The sequence below is a fragment of the Peromyscus eremicus genome, chromosome 3 (genome assembly GCF_949786415.1).
Source record: "Peromyscus eremicus chromosome 3, PerEre_H2_v1, whole genome shotgun sequence".
Classification (NCBI taxonomy): domain Eukaryota; kingdom Metazoa; phylum Chordata; class Mammalia; order Rodentia; family Cricetidae; genus Peromyscus; species Peromyscus eremicus.
In genome coordinates, this window is record NC_081418.1 from 30,825,614 (window position 1) to 30,852,032 (window position 26,419).

Genomic DNA, 26,419 nt, shown 5'->3' on the forward strand with positions numbered 1-26,419 from the left:
AGTGAAAAATCGCAAGTGTGTTTTGTAGTCACTGGTTTCTGGTTATTGTTTCAGAGAACTGAAGTTTAAAGATGGGAATAGGAAGAGGTAGGGTGCTGGGGAGGCTCTCAAGAATCCACAAGGATGACCCCACCTTGGTCTGCTGGCAGTGGTCCAGAGGGTACCTGGACTGGTCTACTCTGGTGAACGGTCTAGCGAATAATGTAACTGTCATCATAGAGCCTTTGTCCAGTGACAGATGAAGGCAGATGCAGAGATCCATGGCCAGACACCAGGCTGAGCTCCGGGAATCCAATTGATGAGAGAGAGGAGATCATGACAGGAAGACACACAGAGATGACTGGCCGCACTAATGGAAGCCCATGGACTGTAGACTAGTGGCTGTGGAGCCCCCATGGGGCTGGACTAGGCCCTCTGGATACGGAAGACGGTTGTTTGGCTCGAACTGTTTGGGGGATCCCAGGCAGGGGGATCGGGATCCGTTCCTGGTGCATGGGCAGACTTTTGGGAATCCAGTGCCTGTGGTGTGACGTCTTGCGCAGCTTTGGTGAAGTGGGGAGGGGCTTGGACCTGCCTAGGCTCAGTGTGCTGGGCTCTGCTGACTCCCCATGGGAGACCTTGACTTGGGGGATGTGGGGTGGCTTGGGAGAGAGGTGGGATCTATGGGTGGTATGTAGAGTGAGTAGAAAATTTCTTAATAAAGAAAAATGAAAAGAAAAAAAGAAAACAATAAATAAGTAAGAAAATGGTTCTGGGTCAAGCAACAGTCTCTGAATTTCAACCACCTTTTGGATGTTCCCCTGACATAAATTTGGTAACTAGTTCATGATGTGTTTCTTACTCTAAAGCTTCATTTTTTGACTTTGTGCTCATATCTTAGGATATTAACATGTATCCACAAATTTTAAAGCTCTTTTAGACCTGTATTTAATATAAAATGGTCAACAGCAATTTGGGAGTTACAGCCATAAACTGTATTTAAAAAAAAAAAAAAAAGATGCAAGGCTTGTCATGTGGCTGTCAGTACTTATATCTGAACTGTTACAGCTGTGGAAAATGTAGGAATGCCATAAAGGTTGCCTTTTAAATACTCGCTCTGATCATTATTGCATTTTCTTCTTTCTACCCTTCTAACTCTGGACTGGTTCATTGAAAATTTGTTCTGCTGGTTTCTACACTGCTCCTTCAGGTGTTAGGTTGGGCGTTTTTCTTTATTTCTTTCAATCAAATGGCCTCAAACTCACGATTATCCCAAGTTCAGGCATTATAGTTGTACGCCACATGCCTGGCCTTTAGACCTTTCTTTAAGGAGATGTAATTGCTGTAAGCTGTCTTTCTGAACTGTTTGATTGTGTCCCACATCTTGATATGTTTTTTCTATTTTCATTTTCCCACTTCTCTTTTAGTTTCATTAATCCATTGGTTGTTTAGGAATGTTAATTAATATGTATTTCTGAGCCTTGTTCTTTTTAATTGTCTTTTACTACTGATTTCTAGTTTCATGTCATTGGGTTGCAACAATATTTGGGATGATTTAAATTTTCTCCCGTAACAACTTGTGGCTTAACAGTGATCTGTCCTGGAGAATGTTTTTTTGTGAGACACAATATTCTCTGTGTCTGTTAGGTCTATTTGATCTAAAGAAGAGCTTTAGGCTGCTGTCTCTGTGCAGACTGTCTTGACAGTATGTCCATTATTGAACATGAGGCAGAGCTCAATATACAGCCTTCAATATACAGCCTTCTTTTTTCCTTCATATTGTTTTGCTTTATGTATATATACAATGCCACAAAAAGTTCTGAAAAAAATTTTTGAGAACATCACTCTGGGATGCCCTCAAACTCATGGTGGTCTGTTTTAGCCTCCCCTGTGCTGAAATTAGGTACACATTAGTTACCAAATCCAGCTAAGCTCTGAGACATCGACTTAATACTTATTTTATGAAAGAGGCCATCAAAAAATGCTTTACTGTGCTCCGATGTAATGTTCAGTGTTAATGGGCATTGTGATCCTTATTTTGTTACTGGTTACATAACCTGTTGTCTACCACAGCAGCTTTTAATACACAGCAGTGCTTAATTCAGCCATAAAGTCATTTATCATTATAGCCATTTCTGGCCGATCACACATTCCCTTAAATTTAGGTTCCACCACGTTCTATTATATCCTATTGACATTTAAAGACTTAGGACCATGACCCACAGTTATAATTTAATTTACATGGATATGCATTCCACAAGCCACATATTGGAGAAATGCTTTACAGTTCTTTTATTGTGATGACCTTGACATTTTCAATTCTATCATGTTCTGTTTTTTTTAAATGAGTAGTGATTTTTAAATATCATGACTTATCATTAGGTGTCTACTTGTACTTTGAAAGCCCTTGATCTCAATGTTCTTTTTAGAGATCATGCTGTCTGCCATCCAGTTATGAAAAGTACACATTGAATTTGACAAAACAAAGCAGCATGGATCAGTTGCTCCAAGTCACCTCAGCGTTTCTCAAATTTGATTTTGTTTTCTAACCTTTTGTCTTTGATTATGTTGTCCTCCTCCCAAGATTAGCACCCTTTTATGAAAACACTTGTATCAAATACTACCTGGCATGCGGCATTTAAGTCCAGTTCAACATAGTCACCGTGCTCAAGTCTAGGCTTACTTCCCAGTCTCTTTCTTCCAACTCTTTGCCCTTTGCTCCAGTTCTCTGTCCACTGCACTTTTCTATGTATGTGAGGTTGGCATTGTATACCCCCAAGATTGCCTAGTGGAGAGAAACCTCCAAAAGAATACTGACACTTGTTGAACTCTAGTTAATTTCTAACGGAAAGGCCTTCTACTTCACCTACATGATACAACTGTCGTCCACTGTCCCCTAAGATTTGTAGATATTTTTGTAAAGTCTAAAACAGTATCCATGTACGTGTGTTTAATGTAAATACTTACCCTGACCCCTCAAAGGGCTTTCAGTATCCTTAGATGAGTAAATGATGCTGTATTTGAAAATTATAATTTTTGATAGTTGGAGCTCTATTTGTTTGCTCTTATTCCAGCCAAATATTTACTACTCTATTGTAAGGGCAAGCTAGTATGTGGCTAGCTAGTGAAATAGCAGCATGCAGGACAAGTTTTATGAATATTCCTAAATGGAACACAAACATGTTGTATAAATAAGTAACCAAGTATAGCTAAAGATAAGAAAATACAGCAAAATAATTTCACTAATTCAAAATTTTATTTGGTGTCAAAGTATCTTAACTGTGAATTGGATAAGTAGTTTCACCATTAGTTTTAGAAGACACACTTCTAGAAAATATTAGTTTTTTTAAATCAATGTGCTATTAGAAATATATTGAAGAAGTTAACTCCAAATTCATTTATTGACATCTTTATGTAGGTAACTTTTATATCCACTTAGGTACAAAAGTTTGTAAGAAAGATAACACTTTTATTGCATAATAATTTCATTATTTTATAAGTCATAATGCAAACTCAGAAGCGTAAATATATATACATGATGCAACCAGATGGCAATGTAACCACTAAAAGATCCAAAATGTAAAACTAGAATTTTAACAGGCAAAATACTTCATATGGCTTTTAATGGAAAATAACGGTTTAGAAATGTTTTGTTATTGCCCCGTTCAAGTCATTCCCCATCAGGTGAACATACAATTACCATCTCCATTCCAAATGGTACATTTTATCTAAGCCAACCTTGTACATGTGTATGCAACATCTATAAATATACATATATGTACATATGTACAGACAGCAATATACAGTACACAGACATTTCTGTTTTAATACCCCTGAACATCTTGATTAAAACTAAAGCAATGTTTCTATTATAAAACTACTTGGAAAGTTGCCATAACTTCACGGGATCGAAGTTTAGTCCTACAGAATTAACAGAAAAAAAAAAAGTTAGGTTATAAATACATTCTTTACAAAAAATTGAATAGTGGTCCCGCACTCATCCTTTATATTACAGGAAAATGTTTTTATTCATTGGAAGGTATTTACATCTTCTTATCCTTGGTTTCTGCATGAAAAATACAAAAGAAGTTAAGGTGATCATGTTGTTGTAGGCAGGCCTATTTGTTAGGTTTTTCTACTTGTTCGTGTTTGTCTAAGTTCCAATTCTCTTCTTTGGAGTTGTTATTGATTTCTAGTTGCCTTGTATTACTGCTGCTGCTGCTTCTCTTGGTGTTCTGGGAACACTGGGCGGCTTTACTTCTAGGAACAGGAAGAAAAGATTTAACTCTTGAGACACCCAACTCAGTCTTTGATTTACTGTTGCTGCATTCAGTGGTTTGATGGCTGCTGAGAGGACTGGCTTCCTACAAGAGAGGAGAAACCAACAGGTTCATTGACATTGCCCACTTAAGTTGTCAGTCCCCATTCCTCTGCCCTTGGTGTCTAAGCAAACTCGCGGGAGTTTCTCCCTGTGTGGGGAGAAGCTACCAACTGACTACTCTAGCCTTTCTACTTGATTTTCATGAGACTTGCTTCCTAGCATCACTGCATTCTTAAATAAATGCAGCCATCAGGGAGGCAAGTGGTAAAGAATCTAAGTCTCTGTATCAATAGGAATTGCATAGAACTTTAGGCCTGAGAACATCAAACTGGACAAGCTCAATTGTTATAGTCTACCTTATCCCCTCCAAAGGCTCATGTATTGAAGGCTTGATTCCTGGCTTTGAGCCAATCATTGAAAGGTACTTGGATCACAAACATTCTGACTTAATCAGTTCACTGGGTTTGTAATTTGAAGGAATTATTAGGAAGTGATGTGAACTGTAGGCAGAGCCTCATTGGAGGGATTAGGTTATTAGACGTGTGTCTTTAATGATGGTATATCTTTAAAATTTTTATTTACAGGTATATGTGCATGTGAGTGTATCATAACCTGTGAGTAGAAGTCAGAGAACTTGTAGGAGTCTGTTTTCTCCTTCTACATGTAGGTTCTAGGTATATTGGGGCCTCTGTCTCTTTCTGGACTTCTTGACTATCATAGTGTTCTGTTTCACCACAGGTCTAAAAACAACAGAACCAGCTAACCATAGACGATAAACACTGAAATCATGAGCCAAAATATGTCTTTCCCCCTTTTCAATAATTTCTCTTAAGAATTCATTAGAGTAACAAAAAGCTAACACACCAACCAAGGACTTTGTAGACAGATCTTCATATTAAGTTACCATGGTTAAGTCACATTTTCATATATAAAAAAATAGGATTTAGGCCTTTACTAGAAGATAAATTGTCCTGGTTGTACAGAACACAACAAAGAACATAAGAAAACGACCCTGCTCTACTGGAGTGCAAATTCTACTAAAGTAAGGCCCCTGCTTAGCAATTCTGTGACGAGGTGGCTCAAAATCTTCTAGACATGGTGATAGTCTGCTCTAATTTGTTAGCGTTGCAGAGCCACTATAATTACTGGTCAACAGTTCCCACGTTCCCATAAGGAATATGACGGCTAGATGGCTGAGAGTATCTGTACAGTCAGACGAGGAAGTTGGAAATTCCCCAATGCTTCCCCACTTTCATTCAAGGTCCTTTGGCCTATATTATATTAAGGCCTATATTATATGCAAAGCTCTGAGACAGTGAACATCATTTTGATAGTAATAATGCAACCAGACAGCAATGCAATTATCGAAAGATTTAAAACTAGAATTTAACAGGTCAAATTAAGACGACTTGGAGTGGAAAGCAGCAGTTTGCCTTTAACTGGCCACGACGGTATACTCTTGAAAGGCTGAAATCAGTGGGTCTTGAGGTTGGCCCCAATGCTGGAATCAGCTGGGCAGTGCTGACAGCTGATCTCCCAGGATTCAGATTTAAGTGGACTTAGGTGGGGCACGGGTACATGGCTTTAAAACACCTCCCACGCATGTGAAGGGCAGTTAAAAACTTCCCTCGACTCTTCTGCATTGAGCTCTTCAGTGGTGGCGCTGCCCTGAGCCTTCCCTAGTCACGCAGTTGGTGACCTTTCCTTGACTGCCCATTCTGTTGGCACTGGCACTAATTAGTTAGCTCCCACCTTGAGCTCTCAGTTCTGCTTGAGGACTGCATTTCGACCCACCAAATCAACATAACTAACCTTGCTCCTTCACCTGCATTTGAAATTTAATCTTCCTAAGGTGTCTCCTTTGGTATATTACAGGTTAATACTGTTCTTTCAACTGAGTGGGAGTCAGTTGTCAGTTATTTTTCTCTCTTCTACCTAATGTAATGTTGCCTGCAAAAATCAGTAAATAATTATGATATTATGGCAGTGTCGGTGGAGAAAAGAAATGTGTGTGTGTCTGGGGGAGGGGAATTAAAGTTCCAACTTCTTAGGTTTATCTTAGGTTTGTCACTAAAAGCCCTTTCTTAAGTCCATCTCAAATCTCCTTTTCCTCTCATTTTTGCTTTATTAAAGTCCTAATAATTCCCCCATATGATCACTGAACCACCTCTAAATCACTGAAGTGAAATCTGCTGGTGCCAGAACTTCAGAACCAGCTAATTCAAATTGCTAAGCCAGCTGCAAGCAACTGTGACCTACCCTTGTCTGGAGCTTTCAACACTTTGCTAATGAATGAAAAGCAGGGAGGGGGCGATATGAGGTCTAAGGCACATGCATCTGTAGGGGAAAGAAGGCGAGGCTTCACGTGGCCTGGGAAAGAAAGAGCTTTCTTTCAGACACATCTGCTCTTTAGGGAATCATTAAAAATTTGCGTTCTGTTGTTTTAGGACCAATGGCCTGCAAGTGAGCCTGGGAAGCTCACAACATGCTAACAGCACAGTAGAAAACGAAAGACAATCACCATCTTCGTAGCATGGTTGGTTTTCTTTGAAAAACTGTTAATGCTGACAAGTTGTGAGACGTAAGAATTTATATTATTGTTTGAGTATCAGACATCCTTCCACAAGCTTGTGAATTGAATGCTGGGTTCTGTACTGCTTGGGAGAAGTTCTAGGAACTTCAAGAAGCAGGGTTTAGGCAGCAAAAATTAGGCCGATAGGAGTGCGTCCTTAGAGTTTCTTGTCTTTGGCAACCTTCTGTCTCACTCCTTCCTTCCTGTGTACAAAGGAAGTAAATAGTTCTCAGCCACACACTCCCCCAGCCATGATGTTCTGCTTAAGTGCATGGGCCAAGTGATCCTGAATTAAAACCCCTGAAGCCATGAGACAAGTATTCCCTCCCTTACATTATTCTCGTTAGGGATTTGGTCAGAGTTACACAAAAGAGAACTAATCCAGCCCAGCTTGCTGGGGATTGAATGGTGAGAATCATGTGCTGAGATGTGACTGTGAAATCACAGTAGAGACACCATAGCTTAGCTTCATGGGGCTTAATCACTGCCCTAGTAAGGGGCATTAGTTACTTTTCCGGTTGCTGTGATAAATTCCAAGCAAATTCTGGGAGGAAAAATGCAAATGGCTCAGAGTTGAAGAGACGCAGAGTCAGAAGTAGAGAGAGGGGGAATGTGGTTCTGTGATCATTCTCTCATCTTATTCAGGCCAGAGCCTTAGTCAATGGGGTGGTAGTCATCCACCTCCTATGTGTGTCTTCTTTCTCTCTTCAGTTAAACCTTCCTAGAAACACCCTCACAGACACAACAGAGGGGTGTTTCCATGTTGATGCTAAACTAAGTGAAGTTGAGAAGATTATAAGTTGTGGACTAGCCTTATGTGATAATTTGGTCTAAAATACAGTAGACTCCATATGTTACTTAGTGGTACACCACTGTCTGGCATGGGGGAGGGCCTGGATTCCCTCCCTGGCATAACAAAAAGAGGGGGAACGTGTTAAAAAGTCATCAGAACAGCACCTAGCTATAATATAGAATGAAGACTGTAACCTCACCACTTTTTTCTTGAATTATCTCTGGTAATGCACTGGGATAACACCAAGGCCCACAGCCAGAAGGGAGACAATGTGATGTGTTCTCTTTAAGTCTGTCCTTTGGTATGCATCATGAGGACAAGCAGAATGGCTACACAAATTCCTAAAAATTCTCCCATAACAGCTAAATGTATGTTTGGGGTATCCCGGCTGAGACAGTTTCTGGAAGTATGAAGAGGGGGCTAAGTATATGGAGGCCCACTTAGGCTTAGTGTCGGTCACAGAAATTTAAGGTGTCAGTATGCAAAACAGAAAATATGCCTATGGAGAGTAAAGAAAGATGTTCCCAACACCCTGGCAGCCAACCATAGGTTTTAGGTTATCTTTCCCAAAGATCTTCAAGCAGGAGCCTTAAGGATTGTTTAATCCTTCTTGGCCTCAAACTCCTAAGTTCTCCGTTTAATCCTCTAACAAAAACTCTAATTTATTTTCCTAAAGTTGTTTTAAATATTTAACCCTAGCAAAGTCTTTTTAAATCAGAGCAGGCCATTCATTCAACACTAAGCATTTTCTACACACTAAGAAGACATGATGATCGCTCTATATGTTAAAGGTAGGAAGAGGAGAAAACTGTGGACAGATAGACGTGTTGCCTCCAGCATACAGGGTTGTCTCCAGGGTGAGGGGGTGGGAGGGAGAGGGAAAGGCCACCAGGAGGAGAACACAACTCGTAGGTAGAAAAGTTAGATGAAGGTGTTTTAGCCTCTCTAAAAATATATTTGGGAATAAAGACAGTATGCAGGAAGTAAAGATGGAGAGCTACTTTTTAGAGCACTGGATATTATGCCTGGCTATACATGTGAATCCAGGGTCCCAGCTGTACCCTAGTTTAATTACACCAGAACATTTAGAGGGCAGAGTTCAGGAAGTACAGATTACCAAAACCTTCCAGTAGATGTTATTATGCCACCAAAGACGAAGACTTTTGCTTTCCAAAGATCAGTCTGCATTTCCATCATTTAGGTAAGAGGAAAACATTCACTATATTTGGAGGATTTACTTCTTCTGCTGTGTCAAGAGACAGTTACAGTCCCTCACTGTCAGAGCAGAAAGGAGTTACACTGGGCCAAGGTGAGAGGGTTCTTGATGGAGTGTGCCTTCTGGCCATGGAGGAGAAAGTAATTTCAGTTAATCCAGAGTGCTCTCACCTCTCAAGGGAGTTCTTTCCTGATAAGAGGAGAAACTGGGCATGGAACCAAGAAATGCTAGGGGAGTTGTAAATAGGATAGAAAAGGAAGAACTGTGCCAGCTTCCAGACAGCTGTGATACTTTGCCCTCTGCTGGCAGTTCCTGAGAAAAGCATCTTCTAGATGAGAAGAGTTCCCCCAAGTGTCTTCACTACAAAAAGTAAGAGATTGGATGGGCTATCATCTATCCTAAAATCCATAGCCAAGTGCACATTTAAACCACCACATAGATCTGAAGAGGCCAGCAGGGTAAAGGGCACTTTTGTCTCTTAGGGCTCCCTTCTAAAATAAAGCTGGCCTATCTGCCTGTGGCTGATAGCATTTTCAGTAAACATTTAAATGAAAAGCAACATTCTCTAACAAATACTTTTTTTCAGTGCAGGAGTTTGAACCTAGAGACTTATATACGCTAGGAAAGCACTCTGCCACTGGTCTATAACCCTGGCTGTCAGAAAACAATATTTTCATACATAGAATGACTTGGTGCTAGGGGAACACTGCTCATTATTCTTTCTCAAGATCCTCACAGCCCCTTCCTCTGTGCTATACAAGGAATCCTAAGGAATGGTTCTAGAGGATCAACCAAAGCTCAGAGAAACTATCACATGTAGACAGTGACTTGAGGCTCTAAAGATGGCAGAAAAATAATTATGAACAAAATACTTTCAAACCCAAATGCCCAGTAATGACACAAGCACTGTGCCATACACCCAGACTCTTCTTGGTACAGGGAGAGGTCTTCAGCATGGTGTATATTTTATTAGGGACTTCAGCTACTTTCCCTCCTTTCAGTACAGACACTACTAACCAGAACTGGCATCTAATGAAACAATGGGGGAAGAAGAAGCCAGATAACCAGCTAAAGATTAGTTATTTAATAGTTATTCCTTGCCGGGTGGTGCGGCACATGCCTTTAATCCCAGCACTCGGGAGGCAGAGGCAGGCGGATCTCTGTGAGTTCAAGTCCAGCTTGGGCTACAGAGTGAGTTCCAGGACAGGCTCAAAGCTACACAGAGAAATCCTGTCTTGAAAAACCACACACACAAAAAAAATAGTTATGCCATGGAAACTCTATAATCCTGCTCTCTCTACCCCACCTGTCTGCACACTCACAGGTCTTTGTAAGCCATTGTGCAAGTCGATGTGAGAATGGGGATGGCAGTTCCACAGGGCTTGTTGAACAAACCACGTATTACCAAGCGCCTCTAGGTCCGATGCATCCTCACAAAGTGATGGATGGGCAGGACTGCATCCATTGTTCCTGTTCCCCAGAAAATCATGCAGTACCATCTCTTGCATGGGTTAACAGAACCCATTTGAAGCTTGGCTCTTCTGTTTGCCTTTCTGACTTGATTTTGAAAGACCGTCTCTCACTAAAACTCAAAGGAAATAAGACACTTTTTAAAGTGTCTAAGATCTTTAGGTTATCAGCTCAGTCCTTGCTATATTTAACTCAAGATTCATCACATGCAAGAAATCTTATGCCATGTGTTGAATCAAAAAGGAAACAAAGGACCTTAAAAGAAACAAAATTTCAAAATATAAAATGCAAAGAAAAATACTTAGGTCAGCATATTACCTGAAGAATTTTAAAGTCTTAATTGAGTCATGTACACTTTTTAGTACTTCTCCTTTCAAAGTAAATTACAGAGCTGAGTTGAGAAGCCAGTTCCACAATAAGCCCCCTTCCCTCTCCTCTGGGGGAGAAAAACCGTTACCTTCTGTGGCACTGGCATCCTCAGATTAACAGGAGCTGAAGACCCAGGGTTGGTTCTTGAACTATCAAACTTCCTCAAGTCATCCCCGGAGTCAGCAATCTGCAAACACACACAACTTACCAAGTCAGGCCTCCACTGTTACACGACAGCTCCCCTGCAGCATAGCTAAATGTCACCACGGAAAAGTCACAGAAGAGCAGTCACCCACTCCCCTAACCTTGAAAACCTCTAGAGAAGATGCCTCCAAACTCTGTCTTGCTCAAAGGACAAATTTTATATTAAAGACAAAGAATCTATTAAAAACATCTCTTACATGAAGAGAAGAACTTTCTGGAAAAAAAAGTCACTTGGCAAGTTAAAAAATGCAGAAAAAAATTAATATTTGAACCATTACCTCATTTTTCCAGTAGATAAGAATTTCAGTTCATTTCTAGCAAGGTCAAGAAAGGCAGTAACTTTTGCTTTTTCCTATAGAGTTCAACTGTTCAGCTAAAATAGCTGAGTCTTTCACTGGAACCTGGGCACACTGTGACTATCTTTGCTCCTTTCTGAGGAAACATGTTTATGGAGGAGGCATGGTCAAACGCACTGCCGATCCCGGAGTGCCAAAACAGGTTTAACTTGATGCTATTAAAGGTTTTTTTTGACAAGTCGGGTAACTGGTTTCTATATCTGATTCTCAAGTTTCACAGCTTAAAGACCATGACAATACATATTATACAGGGCCATTCCTTCTCTTATTTTAAAGAATGTTGTAATTGTCTATAACTTGAATCTGCTATGAGGCTTGTCTATTCCTGATAGCCTATGTACCAAGATGGGCAATAATAATGTCAGAGAACTTTAAATTTAGGCTTTTGTATAAAGCTACTTATGGAGACAGACACTGAATTCAAGGGTAGCCTAAGCTACAATAGCCAGAGCGATTCTGTATCAAAAATTAAGGGCAGGGGTGTATCTCAGAGGTAGGGCTGGGTTTCATCCCCCAATAATATATATAAACCCTCTTCAAACCAAAAGACTGGTCAAACCCCCCCCCCCATCTCTCTATTTACCTATCGGCTTGATTTGTGCTGATACAATTAACATACAATTTTAAGTTCAAGTGTTTCAGAGGAGAACAACAAAGCCCCTACTATCCAATGGCTTGGGGAAAATGAGTGTTCTGAGCAAAGAAAAGGACAGCTTGATTTTCAGCATCAGCAATGACACATAATATGAAATTTCATTAAGGGGATGAGTTTCAGGATGTGGCTCCCAGATCCTGTTGTAAAGGAGAATTGACTGGACAGAGCCAACGACCTTGCCCCTGGGGACTGCTTACCTTGCTTATGTCAGACTCAGATTTGCTGGAGCACATACTCTGGAGTTCTTTGACAAGATCTGCTTCATCGTCTGAACCCAAAGAGAGTCTGTGGTCCAGAGTCAATGTCAGGGAGAGATCGTTCTCTAGGGGCCTATTACAAAGACCAAGGGAGAATTGTTCAAAATGAGAACAAACCAGTTACCAAATATGGAAATCTAGACACTGTACCCTCTAAACTTTCTTTGAGATGAAGAAGAGTTTTCAGTATCCTTCCAAGTATCCCATAAATGTCATCTAGTGCAACAACAACCCCATCCCAAGACACAGGATGTCATGAACTTCCAGCCAAGTATCTCAGTAGAAGAATGTTTGTTTTTCACAGAGATCTACATAGGTGTAAACTATTCCAATCTCCTTTCTTCCTCTCAGGCCAGCCAAAATGAAGCTGTACCCCTAAAGGTTCATCAATGTGACTGCCCAAATGTGAGCTGGACAAAGAGGACACCAGCAGACATGCCGAAGTGGACAGGGAAAAGCCTATCCTACACCAAGAACTGCAGCACCTAATGCATGCTGAGAGTGGGGGAAACAGTCTTCCCCAGGGAAGAGCGCACCAACTGGTTATCCAGTACCCAATGTCACCCCTGAAAACACACGCATGAGCAACAATGGACAGACTGAGCAGGCTATATATAACAAGAGAGGCCATAAAATTGGAAGGAGGGTGGGAAAGGGGTATATGGAAGGGTCTAGAGCAGTGGTTCTCAACCTTCCTAATCTTCAATCCTTTAGTACAGTCTTCATGCTGTGGTGATCCCCAACCATAAAATTATTTTGTTGCTATTTCATAACTGTAATTTCGCTGTTATGAATTGTAATAGAAATATCTGATATGCAGGATATCTCATCTGTAACCCACATGACCCATAGGTTGAGAACTGCTAATTTAGAGGGAAGGAAGGGAAGGGGAAAATGTTATAATTGTATTAATCTCAAAAAATTATAAAAAGTTTTTTTTTTTTTTTTTAAAAAAAAAAGCAGGGTTTTTTTTGGGGGGGATGGGCACATATGTCAGTGTGATACATTTCCATAAAAATTCATTTCAAACTTGAATCAGCCATTCACTAGCAATACAGCCAAGGCCAGCCAGATTATTTTTCCTTAGTAGCTGAGGCCCTGAATTCTCTTTGATAAAGAATCCTTAGAGCGGCTTCTTAGGGTTACAGGGAAAATTCCACGAGCTTTGGTATGTGACGGTCTTGGGGGAAAGTCACATGAAATGTAGTTTCTTTTACTTCTCTTCTGTAGCGAGATATCAACAGAGTACATGTTGTATTTTATTTGAAAACTACCCATATATTTCCATCCTCTGACTGACTAAATCTTTATAGTTCAAAATATGTGTAGCTGAAATAATCAACAAGAGCATAAGGGCAACAGAGCTGAAATGATCACCATAAATAGAGCACCTGCACGTATATGTCATGCTGTTCATGTAAATCTAGTATTAAAAATGTCATCCAATTAAAGATTGTCTAAATCTTCACAAATGCAAGACGAGCATAGGGATTTGTTAAATGATCATGTTGTTTCTCAAGTGAAGCCTATTTCTCTAGCTTTATTCAACAAACTAAAATCAAAATGGGCTTCATATTAAGCTTATAAAACTTAACACAAGATTTCATTTAAAGGTTTTATTAATGCATTGTCTTCAGTTAACGATATCTATTACTTCAAAATTATACTAATGGTATAACAGCTGCACGATATAATGTTAGCAGTATATGGAATACTTTAAAATAATTAAAGTTAATTATTAAACTCAAGTTTTCTTTGATGCCAGTGAAACTTGAAAGGGAACTTACTGTTGCTTTGACAGAGCGGTGTTCCTGTTACAATTCAGATGTGGTATAGTCTTATTTCTCACACCTGTTGAAAAACAGCCACTTTCAATAGGATGGATCATTATGCCTGTGCGTTCAGAACTCTGTGTTTCATAAAAACAGGTTCTAGACTCTGCAGCGCTGGGCACGGATTAGCATCTACCTTATGTGGAAATATTCTCAGGACAAGGACTCCAAGTGTAATTTCCAACACAGGAGTGGTTGAGGAATAACTGATTTCCTTATGGAAATTTATGCTGAGGTCAATAAAATTACAACAACCCGAGGCTCAATTTAGGAAACCTGACATTTGTTTTTATCTATGGCTTCTCTGCTCAGTACTCGGCCTATTGATTTATTTAGGCTTTTGTTCCCAAAGTACCAAAAGAGAAGCTCAGTACCTGCCATTTCATGATACTAATCTATAGCCACATGCAGATTTTTGATGTGTTACCATGTGCTACTGCATGTGATATCAGCAATGCACTTGTAAAAATTTAATTTTTAGTAACTATGCATTATTCAGAAATTAGGAATAGTATATAAAGAGCCATGGAAACTAAACAAATATTTTCCAATTTGCAAATCATGGTCCACTCAAGAAAATAGAAAATATCAGACTCTATGTATTGTTGCATAAGAACATTTATTGGTATCAGGTATACACTGGGTATACACTTGTCATGATGCAAGGTATTTCCTACTAAATCATAATCAGAAATGTATGAGAAAGACTACCAAGCCTTTTACTCCAAATTTTATAAACACACTAAAATGCTGAGCTACTTCTGAGTGAAGTCTAAAATTATGTGAATGTTGCTGGCCAAAATTTTTTATAAAAAGTGGTTTTCGGCTGGATTGTAACTTAGTGGGATAGTGCTTGCCTAGCATGCTCTGACCCCTGGGTTTGAACGTCATAGTAACAAGGAAAAAAGTGTTTGAAAAGTAAACTGAATTGAAAATAGTGTCATTAAAAGCAGGTCCCCAAAGGTCACTGTATTAGCTCTTCACTCATCTTGTTCTCTGACTGGTGGCAGTTACTAGTGGTGTCGCCCAGGTCACTGCATAAGTGCCCTGATGGGCACTGTCGTATGGAAGCCTGTGACCCAACATCACTAATCTTCTTGTTAGGTCTAGAGAGAAATGGGTGGTCTTTACTACGTCTTATGAACTTCCAGAGTGATCTGGGAGGTTCCTTTATTTTTCTTTCAGTTACGGGCCACTTGCCCATAGTAGGCAAGAACTATATGCAAAATCAACTCAAGCATAATAATTATCCAATGTAATGACTTGAGAAGATTATTGTTATAAAAATAAAAATAAAATAGCCCAAGTACTTATCTTATGAGTTATGCACTTTGTAAAATTTGTTTTTAGATTTTAGAAACCCTGCTGACATCAGTGTAAATACAAGGCCAAAACACTGCTTATTCATCTTTCACAAAAATGTTCATGTTTTGAAGTATAGCATACTTGATACTACAAACCATTCTAAGTAAATGAAATTATATAATTTATATTTTTAATTAACCTTTTAAAATGTTTTTGAGACAGGGTCTTACTACATCGCTGGTTGACCTCAAGCTCACCATGCAGACCAGAGTCACAGAGCTGCTGGGCTCTGCCGCCATGTGTTGGAATTAAAGATGCATGCCACTCTGCCTGGTTTAATTAACATCTTACCAGCAGAGTAAGTTTTCTAAGTTACTTGTTTCCATAATGTTGCTTCCTTATTTCCTGTACTGAGCCTGGTTGTTAACACTACAGCGTATGGTGGCAATGCTTATGGTTCGGGTAATTATTTACTTTGAGCTCTTAACTTCTCTTACACTCCAGGAGGAGTTTCTGGCTGCTCTTCCTGCTCCACATCCAGTACCTAAAATTGCACCTGACCCTGTACACACCACCATGCAGGAAAACAATACTCGAACTGATTCACTCGTGAATGCCTTTACATTGGCCTTAAATTTACCTGTACATGTTTTCATTTAAGGTAACTTCAACTAAGGAATGACATGTATGCAAAAAGAGCCAGATAGAGTAAAGCCGACACATTAACTTTTAACAAATTAACACATTAACAAATTAACTTTTAAAGTATCAACTAACAAGTTGAAAATGAATTTTCTATTTCTGGTACGAAAGTGGTATCTTTCAGATAGAAGGCTCCTGGTCATGTTTGGAACACTATTACATGGTTCATTCCATGAAAGTATGAACTGAACGACTCAGGGCTTTGACAGAATTCAGTTTTAAGAATGAAAGCCCACTTGCCTTCAGAAACTGGGCCACGCACGCCTCCCTCCCCTACCTTCTTGCTTCCGGTCTGGCTTGTTCCACGTGGGTGAGGAAAAGTGCCCAGGCTTCTTGCGAGGACTCGTGTTCACCTTTCTCCAGGCACCGCTGTCTCCTTTCTTCTTGCTGTAACTTGAAACGATGGACAAAGGGAAACTTCCCCCTTTGAAGTCTGCCATATACTGGTCTAGCTCTGAAACAACACAAGCCGCATTACTTCCTAAGAAGAAGGGGAGATAACACCACAGTGTAATCTCACAGTGTAACCTGAAATACACGACCAATGCTTAAAGCATAGGCCTGCCAACAGTAACCGAGCTGGAGTTGTCTGGACCAGCACAAACTGTACTTGGAGGTCTAGAATTCAAATACCTGCCAGTAATTAAAAACAGAAAGAGTTCTGGAACAATGCTAAGAGCAATACATTCATTTCTCTAGTTACAAGGAGACAAAAGAATACTCCATAAAAAAGAATTCCAGTGATAGAGAGAACGTCAGTTTCCTCTCCTTCATGCACAGCCCTACATACCTGCCCTGGGCAGGGGACAGCCATGCAGAACGGCTTTATTAAGCAGGATGCTGAGAGCAGCCTTCACCAACGCCTGCTGTCCTTGGCTAGGGTGCTTCTTAGAAGCTGGCTGCCCAACACCAGGTTGTCTGTTCATGGAGGCTCTTGACAATATTGCTTCTTGAACTCTGGGAGCGATGACGGCATTCCACAGCTTAGACATCCACCTTGCAAGAGAGGAAGAAGAAGCCTCTTATGAACTACACGCAAGCTCACAAAAGAGGCAGGCCTGAAAACCTTGAGGAAAATTCCTTTTGGAAGGCTAGTTGTATAATAAATAAAATTATCCAATCCTAAAGCAGTTTGAATGAAACTGATTATTTACAAGCCTGCTTAAATCCTAGAATCAATAGTATCTACAGAATTAATGAATGCATGATAAAGATATAAAAATGAAGGCAAATTGGAAGTCATCTATCCAAAAAACATATTTCTATGAAACCTGTGTCTCAATATCTTATATTTGTTTGACACATTTCATTAATAAGACACACAATATTTTAATATTTGAATTAGAATATATCAGTGACAAATGAGTGCAGGGGCTCCTCATTACACATGTACACATACATGACTCAGCCCTGCAGAGAACTGGGACGTCCAGCTGTAGCTTCAGGTACACCGCTTGTATTTTAGCTGTAAACCACAGGAACTGTGGCTGAATTTGGAGCAATCGGTGCTAGTTATGATGTCAATGTTTTCGCAGCATTAAAAGTTACAAGTGCTGGAGAATTTGCCTAACATGTATGAAGATCTAGTTTCATACCCAGTATCAGAAAATGAGCAAAAACAAAACCAGTTAATATAACTTTTAGGAAGTAGAAACAAAACAATATCTCTAAGGACATAAACATTTTTCAAAGCCATCAGATATTGGCATAAAGTTTCAGGCATTCTTAAAAGCTAATGAAACACTGGTTTATTGTAAGAATCTGTTAATGCTTAGTTACAGATAATTCAAGAAAAATAACAAAACAATAGAGCATACAAAGGAGCCCTTGGTATTCTAGGCAAGGATTCCTGTCCCAGACTCTGGGCCTTGAATATGCTAAGCAAACACCCTACCCGAACAACACCCCCAGCCTCCAAGATTCTAGTATTCAAAATTATAGTTATCTACAAGAGTGCTGAATGTATAAAGATGGGTTTGAAGAAAGGCAGGGTGACAATCATTTCAGGCCTTTCTACACATCTCATATCATCTTTTGTTCTGTACTACCCTCGACCAAGAGTTGAAAAATCTACATGTCTCTTTCAGAGCAGAGGTCAAGAACAGGAGAGATTGTTATGCTTTCTTCCCAGGTAAAAGAGTGGACAAATGGTCCAGCATTCCTCTTTGGAAGATGAGGGAGAAAAACTCAGAGCTATGATGCAAACGCAGCATTGCCTCAGTCACTACATGTCACTCAATGGACCTGAGGGAAATCTATGTAAACATATAGCCCAGTCTGCATACTGGCTGTGGGTGACAACATGACTCTCACCCAATACCCTGACCACAGTAAGCTGACATAGCATCAGATGGCTAATGAGACAAGATCTTCACATCTATACAGTTTTTGTGCAAAGACTACACTCCACATGGGAAAGACCAAAATTGGTTCCTAGGAATAATGAAGCTCTCTGAATGTCAAAACAAAACAAAACAACAACAAAAAAACCCAGCTGTATTTGATTGTGATGATGGAATAATTATCACCTATAAACATACAGATTTCAGTTTAATCATGATTATACTGTGTCTATTTTAGTATTTCCCTCCGTTTGCCCAACTAACTCGTTACATTGATGGCTTTTCTACAAAATGGAAGATTTTATATATATATATATATATATATATATATATATATATATATATATATATATATATACTTAAAATAGCGTTTCTCCATGTAGACCTCATTGTCCTAGAACTCCCACTGTAGTAGACCAGGCTGGCCTGGGACTTAGAGATCTACCTCCCTCTGCCTCCCAAGTACTGAGATTAAATGCATGTGCCATGACTGCCTGACAGATATACAAATTATTTGTATCTCATGCTTTCCAAAATAGATTTCTGCTCAGCGTGCTAGAATACTCAGAAGCCAATGTGCCACCAAGCTGAGCTGAATGGTGACCATTTACTTCCTCTTTTCCATCTTCTCCTGTTTTTCTAATTCATTAGGCTTATTTTATACATGCATAGTTCTTGTATGTCACTTCAAAGGAAGACACAGTAAATGCCAGTCAGTGATGGAGGAAGTTCGTCAACTCCTCCTTTAAATGTTGGTTTTGCTTGCTTGGTGGGAGAGTATGTTTAAAATATTTGAAGTTTCTTATGTGAGACCTTGCCAGAAGGCTAAATAGCAAGCTATAAATGATTCCAGTAAGGTGTGTGTTGTGTATCAGCGTGTACTCACAGAGAATAGCAAAAAATATAAACAGACAAGCCATGGCCACTCTGTGACAGGAATATAGACTGGCATTCTGTGCTAATGACAGGAGGTAGCAAAAGCAGTCCTGTCAACAGTCTCTGTCTCAAGCACACTAAGTTTGCCACATGTCCTATTTTGTCCCTTGATACTGTGATAAGTATCATGACCCAAGCAACTTAGGGGAGAAAGGGTTGCCTTAAACTTCTGGGTTACAACATCATCAAGTGAGATCAGGGCAGGGGACTGAAGCAGGGACTCTAGAGAAATGCTGCTTGCTTGCTTGCCCACTGGCCCCTGCTTAGCTACCTTTCTTCTTCAGATTTATTTTATTTTTATGTATGTGGGCATTCTGCTTGCATGTATATCTGTACATCATGTGTGTAACATGTCCGTGGAAGCCAGAAGGTGTTGGTTCCATAAAAATCAGAGTTCCCGATGGCTGTGAGCTGTCATGTGGCTGCTGGGAATCAAACCTACGTCTGGAAGAATAGTCAGTGCTCTTAACAGCTGAGCCATCTCTACAGTCCTCTTAGCTCGTTTTCTTATACTATTCAAAACCACCTGCCTAGGGTTGGTAACACCCATAGTGGGTATGGGTTAATAATCAAGATAATCCCCTACAAACATGCCAACAGGTGCATCTAACCTAGGCAGTTCTTCAACCCAGGGTTTCCTCAGATGACTCTAGGCCATGTCAAGTTGACAATTAAAGCTAACAAGCATACTGGCTCTATTTTTAGTAGGTAAATAAGAAAAACTGGCACTTACTTCACTGTTGCTTGGGCATGTCCTGGGACTACTGGACAAGACAGGAAATACTTTGGTCCAAGAAGTGCTTCCGGTGTACCCAAGCGAGCCAGGCAGGAGTTGAGCTGCCTCCAGACAGACAGAGCCCAGTCCACAATCTTACACACTGGATCACAGGGTGAGGGCGGCTGGCCTCTGAACTATAGATGGGTGGAACACAGGGCTGTGGCTTAGAAAAAACAATGTTTTTCTTTTAAAGTCCAAAATTAAAAATATAAACTATAAAATCCAAATCTAGCTGAATCTGACTTTCCCGTTGCTTGGGGTAAGTGGAGGAGGAGTCCATAAAAGCAAACTTTGTCTCTTGTGTACCTAACACGTTCACCCTAGATGTGTCCCCATGTCAGTGTCAGAAGTGTTTTTCAAGATTCTCCACCACAAGCCTTAGCTGGGTATTTTGGTCCCATTTTACAGATCAGGAGAATGAGGCACAAAGAGATACCTTACCCAAAGTTACAAAGCGAAGAGGTGGCAAAGCCGAGGCTAGAGCTTATTTACAATCTTAAGGTATAATTGAAAAATAATTCTACTTATGGTGTAATGTGATGTTTTGAACATGTATGCATTGTGAAATGATTAGTTCACACTGTTTAGTATATCTATCATCTCATATACTTTTAATGGTGAATATATTTATGATCTACTCTCAGCAACTTTCAAGTATATATTAACTATACACATCTATTTCTAATAGAGAGTAAAATGGTATTAGGACAACATATTCAGTAGAAATAATGAAGGGGTATATCACACTTAAAAAGATGTTGAGCTGGCAAGATGGCTCAGTGGTTAAGAGCACTGGCTGCTTTCACAGAAGACCTGAGTTTCATTCTCAGGACCCACATGGCCACTCACAACTGTCTGCAATTCCAGTCTTAGGGGATCCCTCTTTGGACCTCCTCAGGCACTGCATGCATGTGTTGTACTAACATACATGCAGGCATACACATAAAAGAAAAACCTAAAAAAGTTGTTTTTAGTGTTACCGATAATCACTAAGCTACAGGCGGCCCTTTTCCTCCTAAAGCTTAGCATTGTTGCTGACCTCTGCTCAAGCTATTCTCCCTGTGCTCAACTGTGAGACAGCAAAGAGGGACCAGACTTAGCTGTATGGGGAGAAGGGGGGCCAGCAGTTAGCAAGTGGAGGGGTCCCTTAGCATCCCCCCTCAGGGCCACATGCTAGCAAGGAGGAGGAGGGCAGAGTCCCTATAGAAACACACTCCACCCCTACTCCCACAGGGAGAATGAGGTTTTCTTTTTTGTTTGTTGTTTTAATGTCTATTCAATGACTGCTTCCCAAGATCCCACTATTAAATATCCTCATCAAGAAGCATAATTTCCAAAAGGAGAATGGAATTTGCCTACTCCTAAGAGCTGAAGGAACAGGTGTGTACCTCTTTCTACCAAGTACAGATGTTGCTTGTAGAAAATGTCTCACTTTGCAAAATGGCTGTTATGGGAACAGTGATTATCATTTGATAGTACATTAAAGGCTGGTGTTTCCTTCAGGGGTCTTTCTGATAAACTGGTCTTACAGCTATTATATATTTTAGTTCCTTGATGCACATTCATTTACCATAAGCACAATTTTGTAGAGATACTTAGAAACTTGGATGTCATAATATATTTATATCTGTATACCTTCTGTTTACAAGCACCACTTATCACTTCTAAGGAAAATAAAACATTGAAAAGTCCGGTTTCATTGCTTTTGGTGCTAGGAACCCAAGCCTCTGCACACAAACTACATACTTTCCCACTGAGCTACACCTCAGTGTGCTTCGCATGCTCAGGAACTATAGAACAAAACAAAAGGAAAGGTGTGTCCTGAGCTAACAGGGAGGCAGCCCTCAGTTCCAAGGACTAGGGGTGTGAGGGAGGATAGCTAGCCATACACTACACTCCAAATATCTTCCCTCTCTGGTTGCTGATACCTTTTATCATCTGTCAAATAAACTATCTGGGACAGGCTCATTAGCCCCAAGATCCCTTCCAGACTGTAAACTTTAAGTACAGATTCAAGCTTCATGTATCATTATTCAAAAGAAGAATCACCTCAGTACATTGCAGTTAGGAAACCTAAGAAACGACGTGGAACTTAAGCCAATCTCTCACAGGATATAAAGGACATTGGTTATCTAGGAGAGGCTGAAATAATATGTTATATAGAAGAGCGAAGTGGGAGAATTGCTGATATTCCCAAATAACAAGATGGGTGACGAGCCTGGGTGATGTCAGTAGGGTGCTTGCTGATAAAGCATGAAGAGCTCAGTTCAACCCCAGACCCCCACAAAAAAGCTAAGTGTGCTGGTATGTGCTTATAATCCCAGTGCTGGGGAGCTGCAGCCAGATGGATTCCTGGGGCTTGCTGTCTAGCCAGCTTAATCTACTGGGGCGGGGGGCCTCCAGGTGAGTAAGGGCTCCAGGTCTGTCTCAAAAAATAAAGTGAATACCACCCACAGAATAGCACCAATTTGACCTCTGGCTTCCACATGTGCACACACACATGTGCACACACACAAATGGGTGAAAAGGTGATGACCTTCCACAAATGACCAATCTACCTGGTATTAATTCAAGATGGCTGATTTGATGCATCTGCCTAGCATGTCCCCAAAGAAACTCTCCACTGGTCCACTGTGCCTCAAGCCCCACCACAACAGTTCTTCCCTGTGTTCAAAATGTGCTGCAGTTGCTGGTCCTTTGCCTGAAACCCCGCCTCCCCAATCTCAGCTATGGCTTAGAGCACAGATTAGCATATCCCAAAGGCCTTCCATGTGACTAGGGAGAGGACTTCCCATCTACCCTAGAACACTCTTCCTCCTGACCCCCTTTCTATGCTAGCACCTCCTGTGTTCCCACACCCACCTCTTTGCTGTGATGGACATCTTAGTGCTGTGCCTAGGAGTCACAGAAAATCAGAACTAAGCCCACAGTCTAACCTGGTGGTGTTAATCAGATTCATAGTCCTGCCTTTCAGGAAGGGTGACATCTTAAATCAGCTTACTCTAGTCCAGGGAGAAGTGCCAAGAGTCAGGGTTATACACCCAGATCCAATCTGAAAGTCAGGTAAGCTCACTTTACACGCATGTGCTTAGACAAGCTACCCACACAGTGACTGCTGGAGGGGATCTTCTGGTTCCCACTCTATGGAGAAAGATCTGAGTTCAGATCATAGACCCTCACCAAGCTCTCTGGCTGAAACGCAGGCTGGGCTTCACAGTAGCAACTTGAGTTTTTGATGTGTGGCTAAAATAGAACTGTACTGTCTATAAAAGAGGACAAGAATTGGGAAAGCATTTGAATCACAGGATTTATGATCTTAATTTTCTGAGTTTTTATGAGTTAATTGAGCATTTAGGAAGATTTATTTGCAAGGTAGCAAAAGTTCTTGAAGTTTTAAAGACCAACTAAATTATTTAGGACAATTTAATTAAATTATAAAACATCTCTTTAAAAAGAAACCTGAAATCTTGCTACCCTTATACATAGAAAGACAGTTTGGACATTTCAGCCCGAAGCCATCTGGATAGGTGGGACTCCCATGTACTGAGTATGTTTTTAAATATACCACTTGATATTTGCATTTAAAATATATCAAGTGATACATTTAAAAAATCTCTCTTGAATAAAAACTACCCACCATGGTTCCATCACCTGATGAGGGCAGTGACCTGTTAGTTCCATAAGGCAGCTGAAGGAGTGTCACTGCTTCGGGGAGGTGGCTACTGGTAGACTGTCCCTGCCCAAGTAGATGGCCCTTCACCAGTGAACATATGGGTGGCACCGATAGTCTTAACAATAAAAGAGAGGACTTGAAGTTGGGAGGGAGGCATCATGGGAAATATTAGAGGGAGCAGTGGATGGATATGATTAAAATACATCGCTTAAATGTATAATATTTTTAGAACAAGTAAATATTATTTACAGAAGGATGGATACAAACATTGGTACATGAGGGGGCTGATTTGGCCAAGGAAAACAAAGGGAGCATGTCAGGGTTAACAGCCTTTCTGCCGGGTTGCTCCCCTGTGCTACCTGGGCTTTGTCTCTTTCATGACTCCATTCTCCTCCAAAGACAAAAGAGCCCACATCTCTCACTTTCCCTGATAGTCTTCTAGCAAGAATCCTGATAGCAGGGTTATAACTAGAGCTAAATGCCAACTTCTCTCTAAAATAAAATTATTCTTATTAAATATTAGTAAGAAGCTTAGCATCTTGAAAGATCTCTCTTTCCCTGCATCTCTGAAAGATTTGGGAGAAGAAATTATTATCAAGCATGAACATGCCTCTAAATGCCTGTAAGGGTCCGGCTTTCTGTGCTACAAGATTTCTGTTGTTGTGTAGAAATTGTTCCCATTGTGTGCTCACTCCAGGGAATCTCTTTTATTAGCTTTGGAAGTGATTCAGGGGAAATTAAAGACATCACTCTTCTGACTCCCTACTCTGTGTGCCATATCCCACTCCCAAATGCCATGGACAAGGCCAGCAAGAGCTCCTCTGCCACCATGCTTACCAGAGAGCTGGCAAGTGGTGTGTGTGTCAAGTCTACAGAATTAAAACACTCACTAAAAACACCTTTAATAATTACTAATGGTAAATATTAATTAATTTAATTTATTATTTTAATTAATATAGCAAATAATAATATTAACTGTGCTAAAAATTAAGGGAAGTATTAGTAACTTGAAAAACTTCAGATGGACAATTTTTTTTACTCCACTTTCTTCTCTTTTCTTTCTGAGGTCATATAATGACTTTGTTTTGGCTAAGACAATATATTTATGATTAGGCAGTAGATTTCTCTAACTAGGAATTTCAGATACCAATTCAAATCACAGGTGGTAGACCTTATTCACTAAATTACCAGAGGTCATTCTTAACCACACTGTTCTTCCCATCTGCCCCCACACACTCACTCACGCATGCATATCCACACCTTAACACACAGAATTTTGGTAGTACTTGACAAAGAGTTTTGGCCTTGCCCAGGTGCTCTGGTCTAGAACTATGGGGTAGGCAGTTATCATCACCGAAATATAAAGGAGAAACTTCTTATGATTCTGTGAGTCTCTACAAAAGATGCTTCTCTCCATGGTAATAAGAAGTCGACACTACATGTTACTGTGCCCTAGTTTCTGCCTATACATGCCTTGAAGTGAGGACATGGTGTTTAGTATTGACTGTAGTCTTGAAGGGATAGTCAAAGGTATACCTGGGTGAGGAGCTGTTTTGTTATCAGTGGCTTAGAATACAATATTGTTAAAATGATGCTGTTCTCCAAATGCTGCCTGTGCACAGGTCTAAGTGAGAAAACTACCAGATGAAGTTGTATTAAATCTACTCTGACACTCAGTTACCAGTCCAATCCCAGACTATTAAATAATAATAATATCTTACATTTGGCCAACACAGCTGTCTTCTTACATATGAGAGACTATAAAATAAGTATTTTTATTCTTAAAACAAGCACACTAAACCATTTTCCACCATAGTGTAAAAGCTGTCCATTAAAATGGGATAAGCAGTGGGGTGATGTCCTCAGGCTCTAAGACATTAGTGAGTTTTTCTTAAGAACAGTGATGAATTTTCAAATCCAACATTTTATAACTTTTAGAGCTTGGTGAGATTCCTTAAGAACCATTGATAATACCAGTAAAACCTGTTCACTTTGGCTTGTACATAATATTATGCAAAACTGATCACATCTTCTACATGCATTCTCTAATAATGAAACTGTGAAACCCATTCCCATGTTCTTGTCCTTGGTTTAGTGCAGAAGCTGTTGTGAGTTCCACCTCCATCTTATTCAGCCCTGGGACTCTCACAGACTATCCCAGTCTGGGGCCATACAATAAGTGGAACTCAAGCCCAAGTAGACGCTCCCTCTCCCACCTCGGCAGGCTGCAGTTTCTCCCTGTTACCTTGTTCACTACTTTCCTTCTCAAGAACCTCTGCAGCAGTCCTTGAATGGGCTCGCAATCCCACCGCAGCTGAACCCAGCGGAAATGCTGCTGCACCAGCAGGTCAGGACCCTGGAGACATGCCTTGGCGATGGTTCCTACCAGAAAGCAGTTCTCATGGAAGTAATAGCATTCCGACGTTCCATTTCCTAAAAGAAGCCAAGCCGTAATTCAACCTCGCTATTTATGGTTAGGTGCAAATGAAAATTAAGAACATGAGGTGTATAACTTGTACTTTGGGGACAGAAAGATTAGAGGCATACCAAGACATGCAAGCATAAGGATTAATTTAGCAACCTGGGACTCCCCTTGGCTTGGGCGGGACAACACTCCTCCCCGAACAGTGTGCCTAGCAACCTAGAACTCGCACCTGCC

At 40.3% G+C, this 26,419-nt stretch overlaps 1 protein-coding gene across 1 annotated transcript in view; it reads right to left on the bottom strand.

Annotated features, from left to right (window-relative positions):
- Nucleotides 1-3,259: 3,259 nt before the first annotated feature.
- Cttnbp2 (cortactin binding protein 2) overlaps nucleotides 3,260-26,419 on the bottom strand; it is a 158,859-nt gene continuing 135,699 nt past the window's right edge. Inside the window, exons 16-23 of the mRNA XM_059257414.1 lie at nucleotides 26,006-26,193; nucleotides 20,043-20,221; nucleotides 16,822-17,027; nucleotides 16,309-16,485; nucleotides 13,980-14,043; nucleotides 12,133-12,265; nucleotides 10,809-10,907; nucleotides 3,260-4,343 (exon numbers count right to left, since the gene is read on the bottom strand). Coding sequence (XP_059113397.1) covers nucleotides 4,098-4,343; nucleotides 10,809-10,907; nucleotides 12,133-12,265; nucleotides 13,980-14,043; nucleotides 16,309-16,485; nucleotides 16,822-17,027; nucleotides 20,043-20,221; nucleotides 26,006-26,193 — 1,292 coding nt within the window. The 3' untranslated portion in view covers nucleotides 3,260-4,097. The remainder of the gene's footprint in view (nucleotides 4,344-10,808; nucleotides 10,908-12,132; nucleotides 12,266-13,979; nucleotides 14,044-16,308; nucleotides 16,486-16,821; nucleotides 17,028-20,042; nucleotides 20,222-26,005; nucleotides 26,194-26,419) is intronic.